The sequence below is a fragment of the Salvelinus namaycush genome, chromosome 30 (assembly GCF_016432855.1).
Source record: "Salvelinus namaycush isolate Seneca chromosome 30, SaNama_1.0, whole genome shotgun sequence".
NCBI lineage: Eukaryota > Metazoa > Chordata > Actinopteri > Salmoniformes > Salmonidae > Salvelinus > Salvelinus namaycush.
In genome coordinates, this window is record NC_052336.1 from 27,994,008 (window position 1) to 28,009,083 (window position 15,076).

A 15,076-nucleotide genomic window follows, 5' to 3' on the forward strand; every position below is an offset into this window, starting at 1 on the left:
AAATGAGATATCTGTATTTAATTTAATACATTTGCAACAATTTCTAAAAACTTGTTTTCACTGTCATTATGTGAGTGTTATGTGTAGATGGGTGAGAAAAATGATCTATTCAGTCCATTTTTAATTCAGGCTGTAACAATTCTAAATAGGTCAAGGGGTAGGAACACTTTCTGAAGGCACCATATAAATTAACTGCTTTACTGCCATTCTATTTACTGAAAAGTTTTTCAAAATATCTACAGCCACCTTTACTTAACTTCATATTTTACACTGCAAACCCTGTAGAATCTTTGAAAACACACGCCTATAAATGTGTTTGTTTTTCGAAGCTTTCGCATACGATTACTCGGGATCCACAATATATCAGTGACCATATTGGTATAGGCCGATGATGGCTTAAAAATCGATATTGCAAAGGAAATATTTAATATTGGTATCGCCCCAGAATATCCACATCAGTAAATCCCTAATGATTACTTCGATGTCCAGACCTTCGTAATAAAGGTACCTTGCATATGGGCTCTGTTCCACACTAGCATACCACTTGACCTCTGACCTGCAGAGAAGATGTTGATGGCGATGAGCAGAGCGTACTCCGCCTCGTCCAGGTGCAGGTCGTTCATGCCCTTGGAGAACTCAAAGATGGGGTTGATAAACTCCAACTGCAGCCCTGAGGGGGATGAGAGCGAGAGAGGGAAATCCAGACAGAGGGATACAAATATGGGTTAAGGGTAAGAGGTCAATGTCTCCACAGAGTATGTCAAGGGTTCCCTACCTAGGGGTTGCACCAAAGTTTCCTTGAGTGGGTGCGGGACCTTCCTTGACTTCAGGGGTGTGTGTGTGTGTGTGTGATTATTTTTATATATGCATATAAAAAGAAAATTACATACACACACAAATATACACCTCCAGCCTGTGTACTGTATGTATGCATGTATAAAACACACACAGTACCAGTCAAAAGTTGACACCTACTTATTCCAGGGTTTTTCAGTATTTTCTACATTGTAGAATAATAGTGTAGACATCAAAACTATGAAATAACACACACATGGACTCATGTATAAAAATGTTTTGAAATTCTTCAATGTAGCCACCCTGTGCCTTAATGACAGCTTTGCACACTCTTGGAATTCTCTCAACCAGCATCATGAGGTAGTCACCTGGAATGCATTTCAATTAACAGATGCGCCTTGTTAAGTTACAGTAATTTGAGGAATTTTATTCCTTAGTGCATTTGAGCCAATCAGCTGTGTTGTGACAAGGTAGGGGTGGTATACAGAAGATGCCATATTTGGTAAAGTCCATATTATGGCAAGAAAAACTCAAATAAGCAAAGAGAAACGACAGTTCATCATTACTTTAAGACATGAAGGTCAGTCAATGCAGAACTTTTCAAGAACTTTGTAAGTTTCTTCAAGTGCAGTCACAAAAACCATCAACCATTATAATGAAACTGGCTCTCATGAGGACCGCCACAGGAAAGGAAGACTGAGAGTTACCTCTGCCGCAGAGGATAAGTTGATTAGAGTTACCAGCCTCAGAAATTGCAGCCCAAATAAATGCTTCAGAGTTCAAGTAACAGACACATCTCAACATCAACTGTTCAGAGGAGACTGCATGAAATCAGGCCTTCATGGTCAAATTGCTGAAAAGAAACCACTACTAAAGTACACCAATAAGAAGAAGAGACTCGCTTGGGCCAAGAAACACAAGCAATGGCCATTAGACTGGTGGAAATCTGTCCTTTGGTCTGATGAGTCCAAATGTGAGATTTTTAGTTCCAGAGTAGGTTAACGGATGATCTTCGCATGTGTATTTCCCACCGTGAAGCATGGGGGAGAGGTGTGATGGTGCTTTGCTGGTAACACGGATTTATTTTGAATTCAAGGCACACTTAACCAGCATAGCTACCACAGCACTCTGCAGCGATATGCCATTCCATCTGGTTTGCGCATTTGTTTTTCAAGAGGACAATGACCCAACACACCTCCAGCCTGTGTAAGGGCTATTTGACCAAGGAGGAGAGTGATGAGTGCTACATCAGATGGAAAAACCCTTGAATGAGTAGGTGTCCCAACTTTTGACTAGTACTGTATAAAAAAAACAAGCTGTAAAATAGAGGAAGATGCAACTGAAGCACACGGGGAGATCTTTGGTTTGTCTCCATGACATTCAGAAGCTGAGCTACAACCTAAAGTGGAGTCCAAGAAATTGGACCTTGCTTGATTAGTAATCTTGTGTGTGTGACTGTCGCTTTCAATTAATCTAATCACTTTTTGTAAAAGAGAATATGTGTAATTAAATTGAGGGTTCAAACAAATTAGTAATAAAACATTTGGGGAAATTGGGTATAAACTTCATTTTCCTTATCCATTATTATCATCATCAAATAGCCTACCTAAAATATGTTATGAATCTTGTTAAACGACATGGAATTGCAGGAAATGAGCTTCAAAAACAACAAATTACTTTTTTTTAATGTTAAAAAGGGGGCCATGAGGAAAAAAGGGTGGGAGACCCTGGAGTATGGGGTACAGAACAGGAGGGAGTTGAAGGTGAGCAGCTTGTTTTTGACTGATTGCAGTTTGAATGTGGATCATAAACATCTCAGACAAAAAGGAAAGATGATGCTGTACCTGCTTTGGCAAAATCCTCCTTGTTATAACTGAAGTCCTTCAGGAACGTGATGCTCTCAATGGCAGGGTTATATCTCCGCGATGTTTCCAGCAGCATGATCTGCAGAAAAACAAGGCACACCAGTGACTGGGGATCAAGTGAGAGACATCCTGCAAAGTAGATAATCTACTTGACATATTGAGACATGTGATCCTGAAAACCAACATAATGATATAGAGCCAGACAGGATTTCCCCTCCTCCCAGTGGTCTTTACTAGAAGTGATTTTTTTTTTTTTAAATAGGCGAAAGAGTGTTTAAAATAGGCAAAAGACAATATCAAGCCGGCATTTGTTATTACTGTATTTACCACTTTAACAAACCTGTCTGAGAATATGAGGGGAAAGAAGGTAAACGGTGAGGAGATTGAGACTCACCTCAATGGTTGAGGTCTTCAGCAGGGCAATCTGGTCCTCTCTGGTGAGCTCTAGGAAGCCAGGCAACTGCTTGGCAAAGTCCACTATCTCCTGGACCGACATGATGGCCAGCTCGGTGAAGTGGGCAAAGCGCTGCTGCCGCGCCTCCCTGTTCTGGGGGTCCTGACTCTGGGGCCACGGCTGGAAATTAGATGGAGACAAAGATGTCAATAGATGAATGAATTAACAAATTATTCAATAAAAAAAATTAACACCTAATACAATGCAGAGATTTCACCATGTGCTCAGAGCTGCAGACCTACCAAAAATTGGCTACAAAGTTAATTTTCCAAAAATTCAACAGTAACAATATTTTGTGCAGTATTCTTGGCTAACATGTCTTTGAACATGCGGAGGTATTGTGTAAATGTTGTGGAATACAGAAATGTTGTTTTCCACCTCCATATCAAGATGAAGATTTCATACCAATCCCTACATTAGTGCAACTGTCAATCAAGCAAAACTGTTTAAGATATCTAGCCATATGTTAGTAGTTTGCCCTGTGGCGTCACAAAAGGATTGGGACACTCAGAGACAATCACCGTGACTTTGGGCCGGTCGATGAACGAGCGCTTGTTGCACTGCTTCTGCATGGCCACCAGCTTCTCGATCATCTCCAGCTGCTCGGGCGCCAGCGGGACCACCTCCGGCACCGGGGTGGGGGTCACCACGGCAGACGTGCGTGCAGTCTCTTCCTCGTTCTTCTTCATTTTCTTCACTCGGATCTGCTCCTCTGAGAGAACGCCTGGGAATGCCAGGAACACATCAAATCAGCACAGTAATGACAAGTAGGATAAAGACATACTACCATAGTTTGGGAGGTCAATTTCAATGATGTACTATAGCTTTTTATAGAGCTCTTGCCAAGCCATCTCCAATCAGTATCTATACATTTAATATTAGTGCATCTTCTACTGTTTTTTAGCACAACCCCTACATATCTAGGGTAAAAAAAAAAAAGCACAGGTGTTTGAAGATGAATGTGTATATAAAAAATAAAAATGTCTGCCACAGGGAACTGTAGCTCAGAGACAACTCACATTGCTCCAGCATGCCCGCTTCACGGCACTTGCGCAGCCGGCACTGCTGGCACTTGCGGCGCATGTACATGTCCATCTCACAGCGGCCGTTGTTCTTGCACGAGTACTGGGCGCTCTTGATGACGCTGCGGCGGAAGAAGCCCTTGCAGCCCTCGCAGCTCAGCACGTTGTAGTGGAAGCCCGAGGCTTTGTCCCCGCACACGCTGCACACCTCGTTACCCAGCATCTTGGGTGCTGGACCCTTCTTCCTCTTCACCGGCTGACCCTCTGTGGAAACATAGAAAATGTATGTACTGAGGGGGCGCTAGTGCGCATGGAGTAGAAGCGCTCCTTCAGATCTCCTCTCCTCTTATTTTGAAATCTTGAATTGTTATCGTTTCATTTCCAAGTTTGCAACAACAAAAAATATACACACACAGTTGAAGTCGGAAGTTTACATACACTTAGGTTTGAGTCATTAAAACTTCTTTTTTAACCACTCCACAAAATTCTTGTTAACAAACTATAGTTTTGGCAAGTCGGTTAGGACATCTACTTTGTGCATGACAAGTCATTTTTCCAACAATTGTTTACAGATTATTTCACTCAATATTCACTGTATCACAATTCCGGTGGGTCAGAAGTTACATCATGGGGAAATCAAAAGAAAATCAGAAAAAAAATTGTAGAGTTCCTCTGTCCAGTGTCTGTGTTCTTTTGCCCATCTTCATCTTTTCTTTTTATTGGACAGTCTGAGATATGGCTTTTTCTTTGCAACTCTGCCTAGAAGGCCAGCATCTCGGAGTCGCCTCTTCACTGTTGACGTTGAGACTGGTGTTTTGCGGGTAATATTTAATGAAGCTGCCAGTTGAGGACTTGTGAGGCGACTTTTATACATCTTGGACCCAGTAGCCTCTGTCCCTAACCCACTAGACTTATAATCAATTCGTTTGGCAAACTATCTGGCTATTCAATAAATTGGGGGAAAGTGATCTCATGTGCATCTCAGATAATTTTACGACAAGTGAGCTAGAGAGGATACCATTTAAAGTGGTGCATGACCACTTAACTTACATGGCACTAAAAATACCTAGAAATCCAAAGCTCATCTTCAAGCTTAACTACTACAGTGAGCTGGTTGCAAAGCTACAACAAAAAACAGAGCAGGAGTATGCCTCTTTCCATGATGGGGTTTCTCTTCTCAGGTTCCTTTATCTTTTCCAGAATCTTCAAATTTCTCACATCAATTTTTTAAGACTTTGGACTCAACAACCTTGTCATTTGTCTGGGGTTACAAAAACCACCGTATTCATAAAGGCCCACTTGCAAAAGCCCAAGGAAAGTTGCAGCTTAGGCCTACCCATCTTTAAGCATTATTACTGGGCTGCAAATGCCAGGGCATTAACATACTAGCAACTGGGTTTCCCTGATAAGTTGGACATTATTCCCCCCTGTGGCTAAATATGCAACTCAAGTCTGTCACAAATTCCTCTCTTCCAGTCTTGCTTTTCTCCAAAGCAGAGTGCCCACACAAACTCACAACTTTTCTTTGAGAAATTCTTTAAGAATTTTAAACCAGATTAGGTGCCTGATACCTTTGTATACACCCCGATATGCTTTAATCATTATTTTGCTCCATCTCAGTCTGATAAGGTATTTCTTGAATGGAGGGAGAAGGGACTGGCCACAATTGAAGACTTATACATAGATAAGCAATTAGCATCATTTGTCCAATTAAAGAATACATTCACTCCCCCATTCACATTTTTTATGTTACTTCCAAGACAGACACTATATCAAAAGGGAACATTCAAAATGCTGACACCCTCCCTGTACAACATTTATTTTATGATTTGCTACAGCACCCTCCCAATTCAAAACACCTAATCTCAGTTTGTCTCCTTTTTTCTCCAACTACACAGGCCTTTACTGGTCATCAAGGAGACTTGGGGGGAAAAAATTGTTAAATATTGAGATCTCAGATGAACTATGGAGAGAAACCCTGTCTAGAATTCCATCAATGCCAGATATCAATTGATACAATACAAAGTTGTGCATAAACTTCATTACTCCCAAAACCAAATTACATATAATTTACCCCAAGGCCTCCCCACTGTGTGACAAGTGTAAAGCCTCAGAGGGTTCCTTAACTCATCTGTTTTGGCTCTGCCCCCTTCTCAATAATTATTGGAGGAACATCTTTGATTGGTACTCAAAAAGGTATATGAGAGGGCCACTGATCCTGACGCAGAACTCGCTCTCTTTGGCTGCTCAGAGTCTGTTCTAAGATCGTCCTATGGAGGAACAACAGGCTCTGATGTATGGAATGGTGGCTGCAGAATGTAAGTCACCCACCCCCCTTGCTTCAGTAGATGGCTAGCAGAAATGTTTTACACCATTAACTTAGAAAATATTAGTTTTGTTTTTTTTAGAACCAACCCCTCCAGCAGATTTCTCAAGATTTGGGGTATGTTTCTGGACCATCTGGACAGAGACTGACTGAAAACTGACGAGGAACACTTAATGTTGTTGTAACTGTCATCCTTGCTCTATTCTTGTTCCATGTCTTGCCTAAGCAATACTTCATTTCATATGTCTGGCAGCTGTGTTTTTTTCTTGTCGTGTGCTATTGTTTTGTACTAAATTGCAAAAGAAAATCCTTTCAAATAAAATAAAAAAAATATAAAGAACATACTGTCAATATGATATACAAATATCAGAGAAAGTAAATGCATATATGTAATGTCAATAAGAGAGGTCAACCGATTAATCGGAATGGCCGATTAATTAGGGCCGATTTCAAGTTTATAACAATCGGTAATCGGCATTTTTGGACACCGATTGTGGCCGATTACATTGTACTCCACGAGGAGCCTGCATGGCAGGCTGACTACCTGTTATGCGAGTGCAGCAAGAAGCCAAGGTAAGTTGCTAGCTAGCATTAAACTTATCTTATAAAAAAACAATCAATCTTAACATAATCACTAGTTAACTACACATGGTTGATTGATATTACTAGTTTATCTAGCTTGTCCTGCGTTGCATATAATCGATGCGGTGGCTTAATTTCTCATCAAATCACAGCCTACTTCGCCAAACGGGTAATGATTTAACAAGCGCATTCGAAAAAAGCACTGTCATTGAACCAATGTGTACCTAACCATAAACATCGATGCCTTTCTTAAAATCAATACACAAGTATATATTTTTAAACCTGCATATTTAGTTAATATTGCCTGCCAACATGAATTTATTTTAACTAGGGAAATTGTGTCACTTCTCTTGCGTTCTGTGCAAGCAGAGTCAGGGTATATGCAGCAGTTTGGGCCGCCTGGCTCGTTGCGAACATAATTTATTCCTAACAAAAGACCGTAATTAATTTGCCAGAATTGTACATAATTATGACATAACATTGAAGGTTGTGCAATGTAACAGCAATATTTAGACTTAGGGAAATACAGAACGGTTCCGTATTTCTGAAAGAATAAATGTTTTGTTTTCGAAATTATAGTTTCTGGATTTGACCATATTAATGACCTACGGCTCGTATTTCTGTGTGTTATCATTTTATAATTAAGTCTATGATTTGATATAGCAGTCTGAGCGGTGGTAGGCAGGCTCGTAAGCATTCATTCAAACAGCACTTTTGTGCGTTTGCCAGCAGCTCTTCGCTGTGCTTCAAGCATTGAGATGTTTATGACTTCAAGCCTATCAACTCCCGAGATTAGGCTGGTGTAACCGATGTGGAATGGCTAGCTAGTTAGCGGGGTGCGCGCTAACTTTAGTATTGCCAGTGTAACAGTATAGCTTCCGTCCCTCTCCTCGCCCCTCCGCGGCCCTTGCAGAGCAACTACTTCAAGGTCTCAGAGCGAGTTACGTCACCGATTGAAACGCTATTAGCGCGCACCACGCTAACTAGCGTTTCAATCGGTGACGTCACTCGCTCTGAGACCTTGAAGTAGTTGCTCTGCAAGGGCCGCGGCTTTTGTGGAGCGATGGGTAACGATGCTTCAAGGGTGGCTGTTGTCGATGTGTTCCTGGTTCGAGCCCAGGTAGGGGCGAGGAGAGGGACGGAAGCTATACTGTTACACTGGCAATACTAAAGTGCCTATAAGAACATCCAATAGTCAAAGGTATATTAAATACAAACGGTATAGAGAGAAATAGTCCTATTATAACTACAACCTAAAACTTCTTACATGGGAATATTGAAGACTCATGTTAAAAGGAACCACCAGCTTTCATATGTTCTAAGCAAGGAACTTAAACGTTAGCTTTTTTACATGGCACATATTGTACTTTAACTTTCTTCTCCAACACTGTTTTTGCATTATTTATTTATTTATTTGAGGCCAAATTAATTATATTGATGTATTATATTAAGTTAAAATAAAAGTGTTCAGTATTGTTGTAATTGTCATTACAAATAAATAAAAAAGTCAAATAAATTTTTATTTTTATTTTTTTTAAGTATATTTTAATTTAAATCGGCTTTTTTGGTCCTCCAATAAATCGGCATTGGTGTGTAAAAATCATAATCGGCCGACCTCTAGTTAATATAATACATGGAACTATCTGGGAAAATATAGGCATGTACTCTAAATATACAGTACCAGTTTGGACACAGCTACTCATTCAAGGGTTTTCTTTATTTGTACCATTTTCTACATTGTATAATAATAGTGAAGACATCAAAACTATGAAATAACACATATGGAATCATGTAGTCACCAAAAAAACAAATCAGAACATATTTTATATTTGCGATTCTTCAAAGTAGCCACCCTTTGCCTTGATGGCAGCTTTACACACTTGGCATTCTCTCAACCAGCTTCTTGAGGTAGTCACCTGCAATGCATTTCAATGAACAGGTGTGCCTTGTTAAAAGTTAATTTGTGAAATTTCTTTGATGCATTTGAGCCAATCAATTGTGTTGCGACATGGTAGGGGTGGTATACAGAAGATGGTCTTTTACAAACTAGGGCTAAGCCCATATTATGCCAAGATCAGCTCAAATAAGCAAAGAGAAACGACAGTCCATCATTACTTTAAGACATGAAGGTCAGTCAATACTGACAATTTCAAGAACTTTGAAAGTTTCTTCAAGTGTAGTTGCAAAAACCATCAAGCACTATGATTAAACTGGCTCTAGAGGAAAGGAAGACGCAGAATTACATCTGCTGCAGAGGATAAGTTCATTGGAGTTACCAGCCTCAGAAATTGCAGTACAAATAAATGCAGAGTTAAAGTAACAGACACATCTCAACATCAACTGTTCAGAGGAGACTGCATGAAATCAGGCCTTCATGGTCAAATTGCTGCAAAGAAACCACTACTAAAGGACACCAATAAGAAGAAGAGACTCGCTTGGGCCAAGAAACACAAGCAATGGACATTAGACTGGTGGAAATCTGTCCTTTGGGCTGATGAGTCCAAATGGGAGATTTTTGGTTCCAACTGCCATGTCTTTGTGAGACACAGAGAAGGTGAATGGATGATCTCTCCATGTGTGGTTCCCACCGTGAAGCATGGAGGTGGGGGTGCTTTGTTGGTGACACTGATTTATTTAGAATTCAAGGCACTCTTAACCAGGATGGCTACCACAGCATTCTGCAGCGATACACCATCCCATCTGGTTTGCGCTTAGTGGGACTATCATTTGTTTTTCAACAGGATCATGACCCAACACACCTCCAGGCTGTGTAAGGGCTTTCTGACCAAGAAGGAGAGTGATGGAGTGCTGCATCAGATGACCTGGCCTCCACAATTCCCCGACCTCAACCCAATTGAGATGGTTTGGGATGAGTCGGACCGCAGAGTGAAGGAAAAGCAGCCAACAAGTGCTCAGCATACTTGGGAACTCCTTCAAGACTGTTGGAAAAGCATTCCAGGTGAAGCTGGTTGAGAGTGACAAGTGTGCAAAGCTGTCATCAAGGCAAAGGGTGGCTACTTTGAAGAATATATATTTGGATTTGTTTAACGCTTTTTTGGTTGCTACATGATTCCATGTGTGTCATTTCATAGTTTTGATGTATTTTACTATTACTCTACAATGTAGAAAATAGTACAAATAAAGAAAAACCCTTTAAATAAGTAGGTGTCCAAAATTTAGACTGGTACTGTATAAGATGAGACTGTCGAAAACAAACGGATTAGCCTGATGCTTGAACCAGTCCGACTGGTTTGATGACATCACTGAACACACAGGTGCTAGGTCTCCCTCACAAAATATGTATCTTAACCTCAAATGGGACTTTGTGGATAAATAAAAGGTTAAATAAATACAAAAACATGCGCACCTGTGTTGGCAGGCATGTCGCCGGCGGGGTCGGCCTTGATGTTGCTGGGCTCCATGAGCAGCGGGCTGCTCTTCTCAGCTAGTGAGGAAGGCCCTTTCTGGGGGGGGCTGGAAAACCCTGCATGGTGGGGTAGTTCCAGGGGGAGGAGGTTGCCCTCATGCTTCATTTCTGCACTGCTGCGGTCGTCACCACTGCAGAGGCAGTCCAGTTGCAGCTCTGAGGCCCCGTCAAACACCTCACCTGCGATACAGAAACACACATTGCAGGGTGTCCAATCAAAAACGAATTTTTTGACCAATGGGTAAAATAATCATGTTAATTGTGTAGATCAGTGGTTCTCAACTGGGTTTTGCCTCAGGACCCAAATTGAACCAGGTTGTCTCAGTCGTGACCCAATATTCACACTTTTTTGTTGCCAAAATACATTCTGGAAAACTATTTTTTTAATGCTATATTGATAGTAAATGTAGCAATTATATGACAAGGGAACAACCTTTCCACCTCTCATTGTGGATGATACAATTTTCCCATATTCTTGATGAACTCACTGGTTTAAGACCACAATCTACCAAAAATAGCACTGCTAATAGCACTATATTGAAAATACTGTGATTGAAGAACAATTCTTCAAAGATTAAAACATTTAAAATGTGTCATTTATCTTATCAAGAGTGACTTGAGTCCATACTTTTTTCCCAAATGTAAGTTCATTATTATTCTACATACCTGGTTTAAGTTCAGACTGGAGTATTATTTTACCCACGACCCATTCAAAACCTCCAGTTGAGAATTGCCGGTGTAGATAATCCTGTAAGAAAGTCAATGGTCCAAACCGCATGTCCCTATCATAATCTGTTCAAAATGTATTGGAGTGTTTACCCTTGTAGGATGGGCAGAATAAGGGTGACTAAATTAAAATGGAGCCCCTCCCCCAGGCTAGATTCTGTGCAATAATTTAGGCAACCGGCTACCTGACAGGCTCACTTTCCTGTTGAACTCATTATCTTTCTTCTCGAATCCGCAGGACATAACAATAGAGGTTAGATGGATAGCGATTTTCAGACACGTCATGTCATATTTTAGTATATGCTTTTCATATTAATTCAAAATTCCTGTAATTTTTAAAAGATTTCTTACAAAAACAAGCGCATCTCTGAAATGTCAACCGAGCACTGAGCGTATACCAAGCTTTTCATTTTCAAATCCTTTTACATTTAATTCTGCTTGTGTCATGCTAAAATTAGCTTTTTGCAACCTACGGAAACAACTTTGATGACAACCACAAAAATGTAAAATCCTCAATAGCTATGTCAACAGAGCCCGGTGCTTATTATTGGATGCATTAGACATAATGTTAAATTATGTTTTCGAGAAGGACCCCACTGAACGATTCAGAAGAAGAATAATCATATTTGCCTTGGTAAAATGTATTTTATACCATAAGAAAACATTTCGCCCACTGTAGGCAGAGTGGGCGGACAACCTCCACATTGAGATGTTAGACCACTTTACGGTCACTTGCTGTGGCTTTACTTTTGAAATCATACATGACCACATCACCTTTCACATAGGACACTCAGTTCTAATAAAGTCACAAGATTGTGAGACGTTCACATTTAGGCCTAAATATGCTGACTACATGCAACAATTACACCTGAAAACAGTCCTAAATGTCAATGATATAGGCCTATCTGTAGTAGTAAAATAAATTATAATTTAACAACTTGAAGCTATAAAAAGTAGATGTTTTACTGCCGATCGGCTGGTAACGCTAGGTTCTATGACAATGTATAGAAATAGCAACGTCTTCCTGTTACACTGTTGGTTCTAGGAGGTTGAAAACAAACAATATAATACTTCACATCCCTGAAACAGATGGGTTTTGGATTATGACAGGGTAAAAAAGTCATACTGAGCTAATTAATTTCTTTAAACATTTCATATTTTCATGACTAAGCCAGTTCAAATATAATTTTTTTAAAGGATATATATATTTTTAATCTAAAATTGTCACTTTTTTTTTTTTCATTCTGTAGTGTACTATGTGGGGTAACCTACAATGTCAGTGCAATGACAAGCGGGGGTCGACTGAGAACCCAGCTGATGAATGGGCGTTAAGGACAAGTACCCAGTCAGATCATGACTAAAACAACATGGGGCTCTTAACCATGACCAACATCTGTGATATCAGTCCCAGACAGTGTGGACATCTGCACAGCAGCTTGTCATTACGAAATCAAATCTGCACCTGGGGTTAATGCAATAATATCATATAACTATAATATGAGAGCCAATAGACCGTACTTTAACGCCATAAAGAAGTGATAAAGTATAAAACGTGCAATATCAAGTGCGCCTATACGTGTGGTCTCAATTAAATAGCCTGTAGACTAGGTTATATGGGGCAGGGAAGCATGGCGCAGTCGTCTTTAACTTCCTAAATATGATAGGCTATAGTTTAGACTCCAACGTCGACTGGAAATACATTTTACACTGCTTGAAAAATCATCCGGCTCACATTTGTCATTTAGCGGATGCTCTTATCAAGGGCTCAGAGGCACAGACAGGTTTTCACCTTGTAGGCTCAGGGATTCGAACCAGCAGCCTTTCAGTTACTGGCCCAACTAACCGCTCAGCTTCCTGCCACCACCACTTATACAAAATGCTCCTAAAAGTTATGCAAAACGTAGCTCTAGTCAAGTAAGCAAGTGTCCACGCTCCTATATTTCACCCCAACTACATCTACACTATTGGCTGATATAGCCCAAAAAGACAGCTACCCTAATATATAAAAATTGGCCACTTAAGAATCTCTAGTATTTTAACCTATTTCTTGTGCAAAAATAGCCTATTAGAAATTTTGACTAGGTGGCAAAATTGCTGGGACCGGGGCTGCGTTTTTCATTCGGTATAGGCTTCCTTCTTTTCACTCTGTCATTTAGGTTAGTATTGTGGTGTTAAGTACAATGCTGTCGATCAGATTTCTCCTATCAAAGCCTTTAAACTCTACACTGTTTTAAAGTCACCATGGCCTCATGGTGAAATCTCTGAGCGGTTTCCTTCCTCTCTGGCAACGGAGTTAGGAAGTATCTTAGTAGTGACAGGGTATATTGATATACAATCCAAAGTAGAATGAATAGCTTCAACATGCTCAAAGGGATATTCAATGTCTGCTTTTTACATTTTTACCCATCTACCAATAGGTGCCCTTCTTCACGAGGCATTAGGAAACCTCTGGTCTTTGTGGTTGACTGTTAGAAATTCACTGCTTGACTGAAGGATCTTACAGATAATTTCATGTATGAGGTACAGAGATGAGGTAGTCATTCAGAAATCATTTTAAACACTTATTGCACACAGAGTCCATGCGACTTGAGCTAACTTCTAGGAGTTGAATACCTGACTGAAGACATTTTAGCTTTTCATTCATTTCAAAACTAGTTTTGAAACTAGAGACCATTCATTTCAAAAACGTCTAAAAACATAATTCCACTTTGACATTAAGCCAGTGACACAAAATCTCAATTTAATTCATTTTAAATTCAGGCTGGAACAACATTTGGTCAAGTCAAGGTGTATGAATACTTTCTGAATGTATTGTAGTTGAAATTGTCGGTCCGTCATCTGGCATTAATTTCAACATCCACAAATATTTTTTGGTCCTTAATTGGCTAAACCTAGACGTCTATGATTGGTTCAGATTTGGACCGGACGGAATCTGAACCAATCATGGACGTCTGGGTTTCGAAAGTTTGGACAGTACAGCACAGTAAGAGTACAGTACTTTACTACACTACTTTTCTTTACTGTATTATAGAGTATAGATCAGAACACTCTTTGTACAATAGAATGGAGTTTAGTAGACAGTAGAGCACACGAGTTGAGAGGTCCAGAAATCTGCATTTAAAAAAAAAAAAGACCTTGAAAAAAAAGAAAAAGTCACCTGTGTTTCATATTGAAAGTCAGTGTATTTCCTGCATCAATAGAGTGATCAGGGGTGTTAGAATATAGTTTTCCTTCAAAGAAAATACATTAGCGCAACACATTCGGCAGAAAATAGCTTCCTTTTCATCAGGATGGCCACCAAAGTGCAATTCTATTTATAGCAGCCACATTTAAAATGAGCTTAGAATGAAAAAAATGTAGTTTTGGCAAAAACGATGCATGGCCATCATATTTCTAATGTTTATCATAAAAAGAATGTAGCCAGCTACATATAGCCAGCTACATTTCCTAATTGTCACATATTACCAGAGAAAGGGAGAACGGTAGGTTACACTGAGAAAAGTAGCTACACATTAGTCAGAGCATGGTCTGCTGATAAAATGCCCGTTTGTGAATTCTCATCCAATTGGAGAAGTGCAACTGACGTACAAAATGTGTGCTGACAATATGCAGCATTTTAGATCTGATTTACAAAACGCTGCAAGATATTTATGTGGCAAAAAAAAAGTCTCAAAGATGCAGAATTCTGCATTAACACGACCCCTGTTGAGTACACTATAATGTAGTATACTTTACTTGAATATAGTGTGCTGTACTTTAATGTCCAAACGTGTGCAACAGGCATCTATGAAGGGTTCAGATTTGGTCCGGTCCAAAGCAACCAAATTTGGTCTTGTTTGGTGGTGGAGCTCATTAAATTAATAGCCAGTGTAGAATAAT

The 15,076-nt window shown here is 39.9% G+C and overlaps 1 protein-coding gene across 5 annotated transcripts in view; it reads right to left on the reverse strand.

The window, feature by feature from the left end:
- Window positions 1-15,076, reverse strand: part of LOC120024726 (oxysterols receptor LXR-alpha-like) — a 30,771-nt gene that overhangs the window by 6,737 nt on the left and 8,958 nt on the right. For 3 of the 5 annotated variants that reach the window (XM_038968996.1, XM_038968995.1, XM_038968994.1), the window contains 6 exons: window positions 10,412-10,651; window positions 4,134-4,400; window positions 3,636-3,838; window positions 3,055-3,234; window positions 2,640-2,739; window positions 509-670 (listed from right to left, as the gene is read on the reverse strand). In XM_038968996.1, the coding sequence (XP_038824924.1) occupies window positions 509-670; window positions 2,640-2,739; window positions 3,055-3,234; window positions 3,636-3,838; window positions 4,134-4,400; window positions 10,412-10,577 (1,078 nt within the window). In that variant the 5' untranslated portion in view covers window positions 10,578-10,651. The remainder of the gene's footprint in view (window positions 1-508; window positions 671-2,639; window positions 2,740-3,054; window positions 3,235-3,635; window positions 3,839-4,133; window positions 4,401-10,411; window positions 10,652-15,076) is intronic. The other 2 variants (XM_038968997.1, XM_038968998.1) reach the window with 2 other exon arrangements.